Raw genomic sequence first — 19,555 nt, 5'->3', positions numbered from 1 at the left:
GTAGCAAAGCATTTTTGAAACGGTCTGTTTGAGAAAATAGTTTGAGGTGGAGTTTTTGTAAAGTGTTTTTTCTCCAATTGATGTTTTGGCCACAAATACGAGTATAGGATGAGTCAACAACATTATTTGGAAATGAGTTAACATAATATTAACTTTTAAAAGGTAGATGTTCCCAGACATTTACTTTAAAGTGCTACCCTTCTCTCTTTTTAAGCACGTTCTTATTCCGCTCTGTTTATCCCTGCAGTGAGCACGTACACCAATGCGTTTGCTGTGACCCAGCTGTGTGGGGTGCTGTCTGCCCCCTGGAACGGCCTCATCATGGACCGACACAAGGGCAAGCCCAGGACCCCCGGTACCAACCTCACCTATACACACTACTACAACCCCCCCTACAGCACACATGTGAAACCTCACACACACACACTCCAAACCAAACACACTAAGACCGGTTTTAGACTCGTACCAGCGTCACATTTGAATTTCTCCAGATTTTGTATATGTTTTTATTACATTTTACTGTAGGAACATTTGGCTTGAAGAGCCTCTGACTTTACATTACTGCTCGGAGAGGGGTAAGGGAGAGGGTTAAGGGAGAGGGGTAAGGGAAGTGGTAGTGTCGGAGGTGGTGTAGAAATGTCATGGAGAAGACGGAATTGAATAGAGATTTGCGTCTTTGTGTGTGTGGGTACGTATGTTTGGTGTGGGTACATGTGTTTCTTGTGTGTGTACATACTGTATATTCGGTTCATTTGGTTCATGTGTATTTGGTGTGTGTGTGTGTGTGTGTGTGTGTGTAGGAGTGAGTGAGAAGGAGGCAGACCTGCGTGCGTCGGTGCTCTCCCTGACCCTGACGGCGCTGCAGTGTGTCCTGTTCTCCATCTGTGCCTCCACCCCCTTCCTCCCCCTCCAGTACCTCACCTTCATCCTGCAGGTCCTCAACCGATCCTTCCTCTACGGAGGCCATGCAGCCTTCATCAGCATTGTGTGAGTCACACACACACACACACACACACACACACACACACACACACACACACACACACACACACACACACACACACACACACACACACACACACACACACACACACACACACCAGTTGTTTGCAATAACAAACCTAATGGAACAGGATAAGGGGAGCACGGATAGACGCCAACACCTTCTTAGCGTCATACTTTTGTACCGTACTAACAAATCAATTAAATGATCTCTCTTGCCCCTCTCTCTCTCTCTGTAGTTTTCCTCCCTGTCACTTTGGGAAGCTATATGGTATGGCCATGGCTCTGTCTTCAGTGGTTTCTCTGCTGCAGTACCCCTGCTTTATCCTGGTCAAAGGAGTGCTGGGAGGAGACCCACTATACGTGAGTGGAGCTACTGTCATTAGAATTACCAGATACACTACCTTTACCATTGGCAGTGTCGGGGAAGCTACTTTGACGATACGGTTTAACAAGTTACAGAATACTTCACACTGGAAGAGGTCAAGTTACACTAAAGCTACCCTTAAGAAAAATCTACTTAACTTTACTGAAGTTACTTTGTGATAAATGATCATATCTAAATGTCATAGACTAGAAAATAGCAAGAATAAATCACTCTGGAGTCGGATGTTAAAAGAAAGTGTAATTTAGCCCAGTAAACACAAAAACTGTTTCAAGTGAGAAGGTTTGATGCCAAAAAAGAAAGGAAATTCCTACAGTGTTGAGGAGTAGTGAACTACATGTAGTTCAACTAGTCATTTAATTACATTTTGCAGTAGCTTGGTGGTAGTTGAACTAAATTCTAATCTAGGTAGTTTTCAGTAGTTCATTACTTGTTTGCCATGTGGTGATGTAGCTAACTACTTGAACTACACACTACTTTCTTGGCAAAAATAAAATATGGGTGAAGTAGGCAATAATTTCCTTTCTTTTTCAGCATCACACCTGCCTACTTCTCACTTAATACATCGTTTTTGTGTTTAAGAGACTAAATTACACATTCTGTTAACATCTGACTCCAGGGTGATTACACATTCTGTTAACATCTGACTCCAGGGGGATTACACGTTGTGTTAACATCTGACTCCAGGGTGATTACACATTCTGTTAACATCTGACTCCAGGGTGATTACACGTTGTGTTAACATCTGACTCCAGGGTGATTACACGTTGTGTTAACATCTGACTCCAGGGTGATTACACATTCTGTTAACATCTGACTCCAGGGGGATTACACGTTGTGTTAACATCTGACTCCAGGGTGATTACACATTCTGTTAACATCTGACTCCAGGGTGATTACACGTTCTGTTAACATCTGACTCCAGGGTGATTACACGTTGTGTTAACATCTGACTCCAGGGTGATTACACGTTGTGTTAACATCTGACTCCAGGGTGATTACACATTCTGTTAACATCTGACTCCAGGGTGATTACACATTCTGTTTTGTTCTTGCGATTTGTAGTCTATGACATTTTAGATTTAGATATCATAATTAGTAGCTTCATAAACTATATTTTCAGAGTAGCTTCCCCGACACTGGTTAGCAACACCACCACATGGGGCGGCAGGTAGCCTAGTAGTTAGAGCGTTGGACTTATAACCGAAAGGTTGCAAGATCGAATCCCTGAGCTGACAAGCTAAAAATCTGTTGTTCTGCCCCTGAATAAGGTAGTTAACCCACTGTTCCTAGGCTGTCATTGAAAAAAAAAAATATTATTTTTGCCTAGTTGTTCTGACTTGCCTAGTTAAATAAAGGTAAAATAAAAAAAATATATAAAAAAAAACATGGCAAACAAGTAATTAACTACTGAAAACACTACCAAGATTTGAATTTATTTCAACGACCACCCAAGCTACTGTCATGAAATGACTAGTTAAACTATATGTAGTTCACTACTCCCCAACACTGGCCATTGGTAGAGCTTTTCAGCTTACCATGATGTTCTAAAGTGGAGTTAATGCAGAGTGGTGACCCCATCTCCCTTCCCCCACCTCCTCACTCTCTGTCTTCTCTCTCTTCCCTCTACAGGTGAACATAGCTCTGACGTTACTCAGCCTGCTGGCCTTCATCCATCCTCTCTGTGTCTATCTGCATTGTCGTGGCCTGGCTGCCCGGAGGGGTAAACCCAAGGACTCACCTTCCTCTTAGACCAGCTCTAAAAATACTTTCAAATGGTCATTTCAGCCCTCACTACTATAGGACACCAATAAGAAGAAGAGACTTGCTTGGGCCAAGAAACATGAGCAATGGACATTAGACCGGTAGAAATGTGTCCTTTGGTCTGGAGTCCAAATTGTAGATGTTTGGTTCCAACCGCTGTGACTTTGTGAGACGCAGAGTAGGTGAACGGATGACCCCTGCATGTGTATTTCCCATCGTAAAGCACGGAGAAGGATGTGTTATGGTGTGGGGGTGCTTTTCTGGTGACACTGTCTGGGATTTATTTAGAATTCAAGGCACATTTAACCAGCATGGCTACCACAGCATTCTGCAGCGATACCCCATCCCATCTGGTTTAAGCTTAGTGGGGCTATTTTTTTATTTTTAACAGGACAATGACCCAACACACCTCCAGGCTGTGTAAGAGCTATTTTACAAAGGAGAGTGATGGAGTGCTGCATCAGATGACCTGGCCTCCACAACCCCCCGACCTCAACCAAATTGAGATGGTTAGGGATGAGTCGGACCGCAGAGTGAAGGAAAAGCAGCCAACAAGTGCTCAGCATATGTGGGAACTCCATCACCACTGGAAAAGCATTCCAGGTGAAGCTGGTTGAGAGAATGCCAAGAGTGTGCAAAGCTGTCATCAAGGCAAAGGGTGGCTATTTGAAGAATCTCAAATAGAACATATATTTTGATTTGTTTAACCCTTTTTTGGTTACCACATGATTCCATGTGTTATTTAATAGTTTGTTTTCACTATTATTCTGCAATGTAGAAAACAGTAAAAATAAAAACCCTTTAATGAGTAGGTGTTCAAAAACATTGGACCGGTAGTGTATTTTTATTTATTTATTTATTATTATAATCTATTCCATCTTGCCTATGCCACTCTGTCATTGCTCATCCATATATTTATACAGTGGCAAGAAAAAGTATGTGAACCCTTTGGAATTACCTGGATTTCTGCATAAATTGGTCATAAAATGTGATCTTCATCTAAGTCACGACAATGGACAAACACAGTCTGCTTAAACTAATAACACAAACAATTATATGTTTTTATTGAGCACACCGTGCAGGGTGGGAAAAGTGTGTGAACCCTTGGATTTAATAACTGGTTGACCCTCCTTTGGCAGCAATAACCTCAACCAAACGTTTTCTGTAGTTGCAGATCCGACTTGCACAACGGTCAGGAGGCATTTTGGACCATTCCTCTTCACAAAACTGTTTCAGTTCAGTAATTTTCTTGGAATGTCTGGTGTGAACCGGACACAACCGCTCGGGTTGAGGTCAGGACTTGGACTGGGCCACTCCAGAAGGCATATTTTCTTCTGTTGAAGCCATTCTGTTGTTGATTTATTTCTGTGTTTTGGGTCATTGTCCTGTTGCATCACCCAACTTCTGTTGAGCTTCAATTGGCCGACAGATAGCCTTACATTCTCCTGCAAAATGTCTTGATAAACTTGGGAATTCATTTTTCCGTCGATGATGTCAAGCTGTCCAGGCCCTGAGGCAGCCCCAAACCATGATGCTCCCTCCACCATACTTTGGGATGAGGTTTTGATGTTGGTGTGCTGTGCCTTTTTTTCTCCACACGTAGTGTTGTGTGTTCCTTCCAAACAACTCAACTGTAGTTGCATCTGTCCACAGAATATTTTGCTAGTAGCGCTGTGGAACATCCAGGTGCTCTTTTGCGAACTTCAAACGTGCAGCAATGTTTTTTTTGGACAGCAGTGGCTTCTTCTGTGGTGTCCTCCCATGAACACTATTCTTATTTAGTGGTTTACCTATTGTAGATGTTAGCATGTTCCAGAAATTTCTGTAAGTCCTTAGCTGACACTCTAGGATTCATCTTAACATCTTAACCTCATTGAGCATTCTGAGCTGTGCTCTTGCAGTCATCTTTGCAGGACGGCCACTCCTAGGGAGAGTAGCAACAGTGCTCTACTTTCTCCATTTATAGACAATTTGTCTTTTAGACATACTTTTGTAACCCTTTCCAGCTTTATGCAAGTCAACCATTTTTAATCTTAGGTCTTGAGAGCTCTTTTGTTCAAGGCATGGTTCACGTCAGGCAATGCTTCTTGTGAATATGAAACTCACATTTTGTGAGTGTTTTTTATAGGGCAGGCCAGCTCTAACCAACATCTCCAATCTTGTTTCATTGATTGGACTCCAGGTTAGCTGACTCCTGATTCCAATTAACTTTCAAGAAGTCATTAGCCTAGGAGTTCACATATTTTTTCCAACCTACACTCTGAATGTTTAAATTTTACATTCAATATAGACAAGAAAAATACAATAATTAGTGTGTTATTAGTTTAAGCACACTGTGTATGTCTATTGTTGTGACTTAGATGAAGATCAGATCAAATTGTATGACCAATTTATGCAGAAATCCAGGTAATTCCAAAGGGTTCACATACTTTTTCTTGCCACTGTATGTATATATTCTTATACCATTCCTTTACTTAGACATGTGTTTACTAGGTAGTTGTTGTGGAATAGTTAGATTACTTGTTAGATATTGCTGCAGTCGGAACTAGAACCACACGCATTTCGCTCCTCTCGCAAAAACATCTGCTAACCATGCGTATGTGACCAATAAACTTTGATAAAGCATTATTAACTACCCGTGCACTGTGACACTGCTGCCCAAACCCCTACACTCATGTTTTACATTGTAGTATACAGGCAGTCAAGGAAAACATATCTAGTGTTTATTACGCCGTTTAGAATAATGAATGTGATAATCAGTTTGATGTATTTTAGGAATTCTAAGTCATTTACAGATCGGAGAAACTGCTCAGTTGGACGGGAGCAAGAAGATGCTCAGATGATGAGATTATGTCTGGCTTTCAACATAACCACACATACTGAACTGACCACATGTTCAACCCTGGGTCCCCAATGTCTCATACTGAACTGACCACATGTTCCACCCTGGGTCCCCAATGTCTCATACTGAACTGACCACATGTTCCACCCTGGGTCCCCAATGTCTCATACTGAACTGACCACATGTTCCACCCTGGGTCCCCAATGTCTCATACTGAACTGACCACATGTTCCACCCTGGGTCCCCAATGTCTCATACTGAACTGACCACATGTTCCACCCTGGGTCCCCAATGTCTCATACTGAACTGACCACATGTTCCACCCTGGGTCCCCAATGTCTCATACTGAACTGACCACATGTTCCACCCTGGGTCCCCAATGTCTCATACTGAACTGACCACATGTTCCACCCTGGGTCCCCAATGTCTCATACTGAACTGACCACATGTTCCACCCTGGGTCCCCAATGTCTCATACTGAACTGACCACATGTTCCACCCTGGGTCCCCAATGTCTCATACTGAACTGACCACATGTTCCACCCTGGGTCCCCAATGTCTCATACTGAACTGACCACATGTTCCACCCTGGGTCCCCAATGTCTCATACTGAACTGACCACATGTTCCACCCTGGGTCCCCAATGTCTCATACTGAACTGACCACATGTTCCACCCTGGGTCCCCAATGTCTCATACTGAACTGACCACATGTTCCACCCTGGGTCCCCAATGTCTCATACTGAACTGACCACATGTTCCACCCTGGGTCCCCAATGTCTCATACTGAACTGACCACATGTTCCACCCTGGGTCCCCAATGTCTCATACTGAACTGACCACATGTTCCACCCTGGGTCCCCAATGTCTCATACTGAACTGACCACATGTTCCACCCTGGGTCCCCAATGTCTCATACTGAACTGACCACATGTTCCACCCTGGGTCCCCAATGTCTCATACTGAACTGACCACATGTTCCACCCTGGGTCCCCAATGTCTCATACTGAACTGACCACATGTTCCACCCTGGGTCCCCAATGTCTCATACTGAACTGACCACATGTTCCACCCTGGGTCCCCAATGTCTCATACTGAACTGACCACATGTTCCACCCTGGGTCCCCAATGTCTCATACTGAACTGACCACATGTTCCACCCTGGGTCCCCAATGTCTCATACTGAACTGACCACATGTTCCACCCTGGGTCCCCAATGTCTCATACTGAACTGACCACATGTTCCACCCTGGGTCCCCAATGTCTCATACTGAACTGACCACATGTTCCACCCTGGGTCCCCAATGTCTCAAATTCAAAAATAATTCAAAACGCCTCTCTTCGAGAGTCTGAGAGATCATTTGTCAGGAAAGGCTGTACAGGTCTACCACCTACTGGTTTAACTGGGGGAAACAGCCTGTTTCCAGAAGGCCTTTACTTCACCTGTGAACAAACCATGTCATGATGAGGGTGTTTTAAAGCATTAAATCAACTAATCACATAACAGCAATAACCTTTATTGGGTTCACTGGCGATTTTGTATGAGAAAGCAAGTGTTGCACAGTACCATCAGCACCACACTGATAATATACCGGAGTTTCGGGTATATATATATATTATATATATATATTTTTAAAAAAAGAGTTAGAGCACCTATGCCTTAAGCATGGAAGTCAACAACATTGAAGAGACCATTACATTTGTATTGGGAATGTACTGTATTTATTGTAAAAGGGATTACTTCACATTGTATTACGCATATAATGCAGTATACGTTACCTGATGACTCACCAATAATGTATTTCCTTTGCTCTATCAATCGCTACATACATTAAGTCTGAAACTAACATCCTAGAAGTCATTTGAGGGACTTCAAAATGAGGGGCGTGGCGCAAAACAAATGAGTCAGCGATCGGGTGGTCTCTAACAACTGTAGCCAGAGTATCAAAGTTGATCACGTCTTCATGTAGGCTGGCTCTGGCCTAACCTAATGTAGCACCTGAAACAAGATCCCCTACATACTGGTCTTGAGAAGAAAATAAAAAAAATTGTCGGGGGAAGTTCCCTTCTGAACTGTTCAACCAATCCAGTAAATGTGGAGGGAGGAGTTAAAATGAAGTGTCGCCTTGTTAACGTCCAAAAGTAGAAGCCATGTCACAGGCTCTCCCCCCCCCCCTTCAACCATGACTCCCCCCTTGAACTGCTACCATAGGCCTAAACAACACAGCCATAAGAGCAGAGCAGGCCGGGACTCAGGGTTGGAATATCCACTGCAGTGTGTAATGCAGTCTAGTTGTATTTACACCATCCCAGCAGCTGTCTTAGAAATAGAACTTTGCTCTGTGCTTCTCCCAGCATGCACTTCACAGCCTATAGTCTATGCATCATTTGATTGAGACCACACTAAATAGCCTACAGGAACACTTGATATTGCTCACTCAGCAGAGAATCAGAGATGAGAGGCAGCATCGGACACACCGATATATAGACTTACAAGCAACTCATTCTAAAACACTGAGAAATACAGACATTTCATCAATTACAAATAACAGAAAAATCTCCCCAGCACTAAAAATCCTCTGGACTGAAATTTTAAAAAAGAAATTTTAAAAGCATGACTCTGCCCCATTTTCCTCCAGGTAACCATTATGTAAATCGGGATCCATCCCTAAAATAAATACAAAAATGTTGCATAAATGTATTTCGTACAGTCTTTTTTTGCTCATCTTTCTCAAGGCATCCAAAAATTCCAGACCCCACCGTAACATTACATTACCACACAACACCCAGTGTTGTCATTGCTCATCCTCCTGTTCCTTCATTTGCTGTAAAGACCCATGCTTTCTGCCTATGTGATCATCCAGGTACTTGCGACGGGTGAAGCAGCTGCCGCACGACTTACACTTGTGTGGCTTTTCTCCCGTGTGCGTACGTCGGTGTGCGTTGAGAATACTGGTCTGGGTGAAGCTCTTAGCACAGTGCTCACACTTGTATGGCCTCTCCCCAGTGTGCATTCTCATGTGGATGTTGAGGTACTTAGGGTTGACAAAACTCTTGTTGCACTCCGTGCACTTTGTCTTCTCTTGCTCTGGCAGATCTGGCCCCTCACTACCCGACACGTGCAGCTTCAGATGCATCCGCAGGTACTCCGGCCGATTGAAGGCCATGGCGCAGTGTTCGCAGCTGAATGGTTTCTCTCCGGTGTGAATCATCTTGTGGCGGTCCAGGTGGGACTTCTGGATAAAATGCTTCCCGCACACATTGCACAGGTGTGGCCTCTTTTCCTTGTCCGTGTGGGAGTACATGTGGCGTTTGAGGTATGTGAGGTGGGTAAACTGTTGGTCACACTCATTGCATATGAAGTCCTTGGTCCCCTTGTGGTGAACCTGCATGTTGTGAATCTTCAGGGTGGTTTTGCTGCCGTAGTCTTTGCCACACTCTTCACAGTGGTAAGGCTTCTCCCCTGTGTGACGCTGAAGGTGCCTACTCAGCGCAGCCCTGTTTGGCAGGACCTTTTCACAGAAACTGCAAATATGAAGTGTTTTCACCCTTATCCTTTTCTCTACGGGTGGTGTGAATCTTATTCTTGGTGCCTTCAAACCCATGGCACCTTGCTTTTTGCCTTTCTTTTTAACGGTGACGTTTTCAGAATCTGACTTCATTGTCTTCTTGCTCTTGGGTCTTCCCTTTCTCTTTGCAGGTAACACCTCATGTTCAGTCTCCTTCTCTGAATGGTCAGAACAGTGCCACTCCTCTTCACTTAAGTCTTTAGACTCAGTCTGGGAGCCTTGGTCACACTCTTCTTCATGGAAGTCCTTAGGCCAGGTCTTGGAAACATGTTTGCCTGATTCACCATCACTCTCTGTGTCGCTGGCCTTCTTAGGAGGACTCTTGGATCTCTTCTTTTTAGATTTCTTAGACCTCCTCTGTCTTTTTCTGAGGGTCGTGTCTTCAGCGTGTTCTTCCGTCTTGAAGTGGGCACTTTCAACTTCCACCACGTCTTCAGAGGGAGTCCTGGTTCTTACCTTTTTAGACTGGCTACGTTTTTTTCTAGGGGGAGTTTCTTCAGCCTGTTCTCCCAATTCATAATGATCACTTTCAGCTTTGTCCTCTCCACGAGGCGTAGTTTTTTTGGGGGGGCTGCGCTGCTTCCTCCTCTTAGAAGCAGAGGCCACTTCAGTCTCCTCCTCCACAACATCCTCCACCTCAGGCTCAAACACCGTATTATATTTTTCAGTCTCCGCTTCAAATACATTGAAGTCACTACATTGCCTCCTCCTTTCTCTGGGGGAAGCCACCACGGTTTGTTCATCTGACAAATTGTCATCATCTTTCTCGTTGCAGCGAATATTGGTCCTTTTCTTTTTTGAGTTGCTATATTTACATTTTCTTTTTGTGCTCTCCTCTAGCTGTTCACCAGGCTCGGCCCCGGAACAGTCACCACAATCCTTTGATGGAGACTTTGTTCTTGTGTTTTTGGAGCTGCTTATTCCGTTCCTCCTTTTCGGTGGGGAGGCCTCCTTGTCGCTCTCCTCCCCAGAACCAGACACGGGAGAAAAGCCCCTCTCTTGTTCTTTTAGAACACTAGAACGCGTCCTGGGACTTTGCCTCCGGGAGTTTCTCTGAGGAGTTCTCAGCTGCCTCTCGGAGCTTTGAGGAGTAGCCACCTCCGGCTGTTGTTCTTCATGATAGGCAACCGGTTCTGTGGGAAACAGAGGGGTGGTTTTAGATTGTTTTTTTTTTTACTTTATTTTTATAATTCCAAAGTTCTAAAAAAAACAACATGAATGAAGGAATTACATTTTATTTTCATGTGTAATATCTCCAAATGTCAACCCATCCCTTATGGGATTAATTGACACAAACAAACATTATGGTAATTAAATGATCATTCTTCTTCCGGTGTTCTCTGCAATGTGCATTGCATAAAGAGTAAAAAATAAAACATTTATATAAAGAAAATGTAAGGTAAAAATCTATACAAAATAGTAAATTACATCCCTAAGAGCAGTAATATATATATATATATATATATATATATGTATATATATATATATATATATATACACACACACACACAGTGGGGAGAACAAGTATTTGATACACTGCTGATTTTGCAGGTTTTCCTACTTACAAAGCATGTAGAGGTCTGTAATGTTTTATCATAGGTACACTTCAACTGTGAGAGATGGAATCGAAAACAAAAATCCAGAAAATCACATTGTATGATTTTTAAGTAATTAATTTGCATTTTATTGCATGACATAAGTATTTGATCACCTACCAACCAGTAAGAATTCCGGCACTGACAGACTTGTTCGTTTTTCTTTAAGAAGCCCTCCTGTTCTCCACTCATTCATTACCTGTATTAACTGCACCTGTTTGAACTCATTACCTGTATAAAAGACACCTGTCCACACACTCAATCAAACAGACTCCAACCTCTCCACAATGGCCAAGACCAGAGAGCTGTGTAAAGGCATCAGGGATAAAATTGTAGACCTGCACAAGGCTGGGATGGGCTACAGGACAATAGGCAAGCAGCTTGGTGAGAAGGCAACAACTGTTGGCGCAATTATTCGAAAATGGAAGAAGTTCAAGATGACGGTCAATCACCCTCGGTCTGGGGCTCCATGAAAGATCTCACCTCGTGGGGCATCAATGATCATGAGGCCGTCATGGATTAAAATCCTGCAGCGCACGCAAGGTCCCCCTGCTCAAGCCAGCGCATGTCCAGGCCCGTCTGAAGTTTGCCAATGACCATCTAGATGATCCAAAGGAGGAATGGAAGAAGGTCATGTGGTCTGATGAGACAAAAATAGAGCTTTTGGTCTAAACTCCACTCGCTGTGTTTGGAGGAAGAATAAGGATGAATACAACCCCAAGAACATCCCAACCGTGAACCGATGGAGGTGGAAACATCATTCTTTGGGGATGCTTTTCTGCAAAGGGGACAGGACGACTGCACCGTACTGAGGGGAGGATGGATGGGGCCATGTATCGCGAGATCTTGGCCAACAACCTCCTTCCCTCAGTAAGAGCATTGAAGATGGGTAGTGGCTGGGTCTTCCAGCATGACAACGACCCCATATTCACAGCCAGGGTAACTAAGGAGTGGCTCGGTAAGAAGCATCTCAAGGTCCTGAAGTGGCCTAGCCAGTCTCCAGACCTGAACCCAATAGAAAATCTTTGAAGGGAGCTGAAAGTCCGTATTGCCCAGCGACAGCCCCGAAACCTGAAGGATCTGGAGAAGGCCTGTATGGAGGAGTGGGCCAAAATCCCTGCTACAGTGTGTGCAAACCTGGTCAAGAACTACAGGAAATGTATGATCTCTGTAATTGCAAACAAAGGTTTCTGTACCAAATATTAAGTTCTGCTTTTCTGATGTATCAAATACTTGTCATGCAATAAAATGCAAATTACTTAAAAATCATACTATGTGAATTTATGGATTTTTGTTTTAGATTCTGTCTCTCACAGTTGAAGTGGACCTATGATAAAAATTAGACCTCTACATGCTTTGTAAGTAGGAAAACCTGCAAAATCGGCAGTGTATATTCTCCCCACTGTACATATACTGTTGAAGTCAGAAGTTTACATACACTTAGGTTGGAGTCATTAAAACTTGTTTTTCAACCACTCCACACATTTCTTGTTAACAAACTATAGTTTTGGCAAGTCGGTTAGGACATCTACTTTGTGCATGACACAAGTCATTTTTCCAACAATTGTTTACAGACAGATTATTTCACTTATAATTCACAATTCCAGTGGGTCAGAAGTTTACGTACACTAAGTTGTCTGTGCCTTTAAACAGCTTGGAAAATTCCAGAAAATTATGTCATGGCTTTAGTAGTTTCTGATAGGATAATTGACATAATTTGCGTCAATTGGAGGTGTACCTGTGGATGTTTTTCAAGGTCTACCTTCAAACTCAGTGCCTCTTTGCTTGACATCGTGAGAAAATCAGCCAAGTCCTCAGAAAAAAAAATTGTAGACCTACACAAGTCTGGACCACGTAGCCATCATACCGCTCAGGAAGGAGACGCGTTCCGCTCCTAGAGATGAACGTACTTTGGTGTGACAAGTGCAAATCAATCCCAGAAAAACAGCAAAGGACCTTGTGAAGATGCTGGAGGAAACAGGTACAAAAGTATCTATATCCACAGTAAAATGAGTCCTATATCGACATAACCTTAAAGGCCGCTCAGCAAGGAAGAAACCACTGCTCCAAAACCTTAATAAAAAAAGCCAGACTACAGTTTGCAACTGCACATGGGGACAAAGATCGTACTTTTTGGAGAAATGTCCTCTGGTCTGATGAAACAAAAATAGAACTGACCATCGTTATGTTTGGAGGAAAAAGGGGAAAGCTTGCAAGCCAAAGAACACCATCCCAACCGTGAAGCACGGGGGTAGCAGCATCATGTTGTGGGGGTAGAAGCATCATGTTGTGGGGGTGTTTTGCAGCAGGAGGGACTGGTGTACTTCACAAAAGTGATGGCATCATGAGGGAGGGAAATTATGTGGATATATTGAAGCAACATCTCAAGACATCAGTCAGGAAGTTAAAGCTTGGTTGCAAATGGGTCTTCCAAATGGACAATGACCCCAAGCATACTTCCAAAGTTGTTGCAAAATGGCTTAAGGACAACAAAGTCAATGTATTGGAGTGGCCATCACAAAGCCCTGACCTCAATCCTATAGAAGATTTGTGGGCAGAACTGAAAAAACATGTGCGAGCAAGGAGGCCTACACACCTGACTCAGTTACACCAGCTCTGTCAAGAGGAATGGGACAAAATTCACCCAACATATTGTGGGAAGCTTGTGGAAGGCTACCCAAAACGTTTGACCCAAGTTAAACAATTTAAAGGCAATGCTACCAAATACTAATTGAGTGTATGTAAACTTCTGACCCACTGGGAATGTCATGAAAGAAATAAAAGCTGAAATAAATCGTTCTCTCAACTATTATTCTGACATTTCACATTCTTAACTGGCCTAAAACAGAGAATTGTTATGAGGATTAAATGTCAGAAATTGTGAAAAACTGTGTTAATATATCAGGTAAACTCTGACTTCAACTGTACATAACACTGTATATATACACACATACATACAAACACACACACACATAACATATACATAAATACAGAAAACAAAAGAAACAGAAGTCACTTGAACCCAGTCTGGCACAAAGACAATATTCATATGGGAGACAAACCTACACACAATCTATATACACACATGCCATTAACCACATTGAAGATACATATTTGTATCATTTAATTACAGGTAGCCCTTTTTCTTTTATTCCAGGCTTCATCTAAATATTCTCAACAAACAAAAATACACAACGGACAACAACAACAAAAACATTTCAATTTTTCCTCATCGCTCAGCCACATAATGCCAGGATATATCTGGTGTGCTTCCTGGAATAAGAGCAAGTGTATATGGTGGTAGAAATGGCAATAGAGGACACAATGAGTTTCATTCTCTATTTCTTCCAGGTCAAAATAGTTACAGTGTTTCCTCTTCCATTTCACCACGATACCGACCGGTTTCAATATGCAGAGGCAATAACCCTAATCTGACCGGTTTCAATACGCAGAGGCAATATCCCTGATCTGACCTGTTTCAATACGCAGAGGCAATATCCCTGATCTGACCTGTTTCAATACGCAGAGGCAATATCCCTGATCTGACCTGTTTCAATACGCAGAGGCAATATTCCTGATCTGACCTGTTTCAATACGCAGAGGCAATATCCCTGATCTGACCGGTTTCAATACGCAGAGGCAATAACCCTGATCTGACCGGTTTCAATACGCAGAGGCAATATCCCTGATCTGACCTGTTTCAATACGCAGAGGCAATATCCCTGATCTGACCTGTTTCAATACGCAGAGGCAATATCCCTGATCTGACCTGTTTCAATACGCAGAGGCAATATCCCTGATCTGACCTGTTTCAATACGCAGAGGCAATATCCCTGATCTGACCTGTTTCAATACGCAGAGGCAATATCCCTGATCTGACCTGTTTCAATACGCAGAGGCAATATTCCTGATCTGACCTGTTTCAATACGCAGAGGCAATATCCCTGATCTGACCTGTTTCAATACGCAGAGGCAATAACCCTGATCTGACCTGTTTCAATACGCAGAGGCAATATCCCTGATCTGACCGGTTTCAATACGCAAAGGCAATATCCCTGATCTGACCTGTTTCAATACGCAGAGGCAATATCCCTGATCTGACCTGTTTCAATACGCAGAGGCAATATCCCTGATCTGACCTGTTTCAATACGCAGAGGCAATATCCCTGATCTGACCTGTTTCAATACGCAGAGGCAATATCCCTGATCTTCCCTGTGCACATAGCGATCTCTTGCTTTTAGGTAGGTTATACATAATATATCTCTCACTCACGAATACACCCATAATCAAACAAAAGGTTCTCAATTTGGGTTTTTGATTCATCTCCTCCACCCATTCTTTTTTCCAATATTGCATCAACAGTTCTTTTTTAATCATATCTATGTCTCCCTTAATTTGGTTTTCGTACAGATTTTCAAGTCTGACTGTGAACAAGGTCGGACATTTCAGTTTCCCAGGCTCCCCCTATGGATAGATCCCACTAAAAAAACTTGACTAGCTATTCTGGCAGTTGGCATATCCAACAGTCTATTCCAAAGTATACACACCTTCCATCTCACCTCACAGGGTTCCCAGCCCATGTCCCCAGTTATTGCAAGTATAGGTGCAAACTTGTGGACACCTAAAAAGTAACGTACTGCTCTGTTGTGGACATGTTCATTTTTAAAACACCTCTTAGAACCCCACACTCCAAATGAATAGTCCAGCACAGGACACACACACAGGCAATACAATTTGGAATACAATTTGGAATACGTGGCATAACCAAAATCCTTGAGTGGTTTTGTTTTTTCCTATAACTCCCCCAAGAGCTCTACTTGCTGAGTCGGCCAGGGCTGATGTTCCGTATAGAGAGGTAATATGTTAATCAATAAAAAGACCCAAATATTTAGAATTGCTAGTAAACTCACGAATGTCTTCACCAAAACAAAACTGAAAAACACTTCTCTTAGTACCTGGTTTTCTAAAATCCAGATTATTTCTGGAACATCTCTATCAATACGGGATTTACAGAGTTGAATAAAACCTGTCGATAGAAACATCTTGAATAATAGTTCTTGAAGATATGATTTAATATGAGTGTAAACTGCATGGTGGAGAGAGCATTACGCTGTCCTTTTGCAGCGTAGAGTAGAATAAAATACAACATGTAGTTTCTTTGGACTAAACGTGTTGTATTTCTCATTAGGTTTTCCAAGGATTATTAAACACAAACTGTTCCTAACAAGAATCCCCAATGAAGTTATGATGACTTAATTTAGGCCTTAGGACTCCCTAAGGTTGACCAGGTGTGTGTGCAGGGAATAGCCATATAGCCTATGCCTCTGTACTGTTCTATCAGGTATTATAAACTGGGTGGTTCGAGCCCTGAATGCTGATTGGCTGACACCAGTGGTATATTAGCCCTTATACCACTGGTATGACAAAACACGTATTTTTACAGCTCTAATTACGTTGGTAAACAGTTTATAATAGCAATAAGGCACCTCGGGGGTTTGTGGTATATGGCCAATATACCACGGTTAAGGGCTGTGTCCAGGCACTCCGCGTTGCGTCTGGAGGAAGAACAACCCTTTCGCTGTCGTATATTGGCCATATACCACCCACGCTCGGCCTTACTGCTTAATTAGCTCAGTGTAAGCTTTTAAACCCTACTTACAGTCATTGCCTTCTTGCCTGATGATTCTGCATTTGATGAAACATAAACCAGCTAATAGCTAGCTTGTAACGTTAACATTTTATGGATACTTTAGCAAGCCACTTACTCCTTTTCGATCTCCGTGTAGCAGATGTTTTCGAAATAGTGTTTACAATATCGGTAAGGTATAATTTCATAAACTTCCACTCAACCTGCTCGCCCATTGTTGTCAACTAGCTACCAGGCTAGCTTCAAGACGTGAGGAAAGCAGGACATTTTTTTCAAAATAAAAGTCCCCCACGAAATAGAAATGTGTCAATAACCTGTATTTATTCATGATATATGAAAAATAATTGACAAAACATTAACAATGATTCATATTTGTTCATATTTAAGTGAACTTTGCATTAAATTGTGGGCAATTCACTGTAATGAAATACTGTACACATTGGACTGTAGAGAAAAAACTGAACTCCGAGTCTGAAATAAACGTTAGGGGGGAAGGGGATACTCAGTCAGGTCTCTACTAACTCGTTTTGGAGGGGGACTTTGTCATACAGACTGTTGCTGGCTTTTTACCCCACCCCTTCATAGCCCACAATGCAATTTACTGTATATTTTATATCAAAAAATAAATAATTTCCAAAAATGTAAAGATTCAATTGATACACACTTTTATTGGTTTAGGGTTCCTGTCCGTATCTCGTTGCAGGTGGTGCGTTTTGAATTTAGAAAATGCTCTGTTATTAAAATAAATAAATGTTTTACTCCATGGAGTAATCCAACAATGTGGACGCCACCATGTGGTCTTTTTCAAATCTTCTCTCACTGATCGAGACAGGTCATCATGACATGCGACTCTTTGGGGTGGACCCACCGGTCTCATTCAATGAGAAAAGGTTAGAAATGGACAAGATGGCGGTGTACACATTGTTGGATTACTTAATTTCTAAACTCAAACGCACCACCTGCAACTGGACATGGATATTGTAGTAGATACACGTTTGGCCGAATCGAGAACGAAGATAGAAGATAGTACTGACAAATGAAGGTTGGTCGAAAATGATCTGTGCCACACCGAACAGTAACCTGTTTATCAATTATTTACCATTATCCATCATTCCTGTGAATAAAATGTTTTTGTATTCAATGCATGTGCAGCAGTGATATTAATAAACTTTGTAAATTTCATACAAGCCCTATCAAAGTTTTAGTGTGCGTGTGTGTGTGTGTGCGCGTGTGTGTGTGTGTGTGTGTGTGTGTGTGTGTGTGTGTGTGTGTGTGTGTGTGTGTGTGTGTGTGTGTGTGTGTGTGTGTGTGTGTGTGTGTGTGTGTGTGTGTGTGTGTGTTGAAGCAGAGAGAGAGCGAGAGAGTTAGAATAGAGCTCGCCGGCTTGTAGTCCTAAAAAAAGCTAAATTAGTTACCTCTGGTTCGCTCAGCTATTCCTACGGGGGAAATTAATGGGGAAAGAATAGGGTTTTGGGATAAATGCCGAAAATAAGATCTGAGGTTAACATTTTGTTCTATGGGATAATAGCAGTCAGTTAACATGACCTTTATGAATGATGAAGCCCTAGTGTGCTTTTTTGTTTGACATAAATGCTTCAAAATTCACAAAAAGTGTCATTAACTGATGACGATTATCTCATTAAACAAAATGTATAAGATCTCCTGAGCCTGTGTTTACCACAAACCTTGTTTTCGGTGTTTATCCAAAACCCCTCCAAATTCCTTTCCCCCATAGGCTTTGGCCAACGAGCCATGGCGAAGTTAGTGCCAACAAAAGGTGCCATTACTATTTCTCTCTATTGTGACTGTCTATGATCCTGTCAATCTGCATCATCAATTATCCCCATCCCATTCACAATATAGGAAATAAAGGAATATATAGTGGGGCAAAAAAGTATTTAGCCAGCCACCAGTTGTGCAAGTTCTCCCACTTAAAAAGATGAGAGAGGCCTGTAATTTTCATCATAGGTACATTTCAACTATGACAGACAAAATGAGGGAAAAAAATCCAGAAAATCACATTGTAGGATTTTTAATGAATTTATTTGAAAATTATTTTGGAAAAGAGCATCGACACATTTTATCTATAATTTCTCTTCATTATTTCTCTTCATATGACAAGGATTAAAAAGGATTTGCCAGTAGATTGTCGACTTGATTCATGATGATGACTGCTAGCTACGATTTTGAAAGTATGATGATGACATCAGTCCAATCAAAGCTACTGTAGATATAATGTTTTTTGATGTACTTTTATCTGTGGCCAATGACCTTGGATGGGCACTTCTAATGTAACTCTATGGCAGCACCCAAGGGGCTAGAATTTTAGAGCTCTACACTTAGACTTGACTGTGACATATTGTCCCCATGAGTGACAGAACACTGAGCCAATCACGGCGCAACGCTCCGTATTTTCTGCTGGCTTTCCCCACCACCACAGAAAGCACTTGAGCTAGGCTGAAACACCTGCATTTTTAGAGCTGCCTTTCTCAAGAAAACAAAAAAGAGACCATGTTTGTATGCATACTGATATTTTTTATTTAACCAGTCAGTTAAGAACAAATTCTTATTTACAATAACGGCCTACACCGGCCCAAAACAATGTGGGGTCGCCACTGGAGTTATCACAGTTATGTCATTCTAAACAGGATTCTCCTTGTTTTTTCTCCTTGTTTTCTCTCATTTAATCTTACTAGAATAACGGCTGCACGTCATTCAATACATCCACTAATGCACACTCGTGTTTTTGGC

The 19,555-nt window shown here is 42.2% G+C and overlaps 1 protein-coding gene and 1 pseudogene across 1 annotated transcript; one reads left to right on the top strand and one right to left on the bottom strand.

Moving 5' to 3' along the window:
* Nucleotides 1-3,261, top strand: part of LOC139390955 (equilibrative nucleobase transporter 1-like) — a 29,347-nt pseudogene extending 26,086 nt beyond the window's left edge.
* A 4,529-nt stretch (nt 3,262-7,790) lies between these two features.
* On the bottom strand, nt 7,791-17,051 carry LOC139391031 (zinc finger protein 892-like). Its single transcript, XM_071138504.1, has 2 exons — nt 16,923-17,051; nt 7,791-10,694 (listed from the first exon to the last, which is right to left on the bottom strand). Exons 1-2 carry the CDS (start codon nt 17,017-17,019, stop codon nt 8,788-8,790), a joined length of 2,004 nt encoding a protein of 667 aa, XP_070994605.1. The 5' UTR covers nt 17,020-17,051; the 3' UTR covers nt 7,791-8,787.
* Nucleotides 17,052-19,555: the final 2,504 nt, after the last annotated feature.

Source organism: Oncorhynchus clarkii, chromosome 31 (assembly GCF_045791955.1).
Source record: "Oncorhynchus clarkii lewisi isolate Uvic-CL-2024 chromosome 31, UVic_Ocla_1.0, whole genome shotgun sequence".
Classification (NCBI taxonomy): domain Eukaryota; kingdom Metazoa; phylum Chordata; class Actinopteri; order Salmoniformes; family Salmonidae; genus Oncorhynchus; species Oncorhynchus clarkii.
This window is presented reverse-complemented; position numbering and strand designations above follow the sequence as displayed.

Coding starts and splice junctions, on each gene's coding strand:
- LOC139391031 (XM_071138504.1), bottom strand. CDS start 17,019: ATGGGCGAGCAGGTTGAGTGGAAGTTTATGAAATTATACCTTACCGAT. Junction 10,695..16,922: donor TACACGGAGATCGAAAAGGA/GTAAGTGGCTTG, acceptor TGTTTCCCACAG/AACCGGTTGCCTATCATGAA.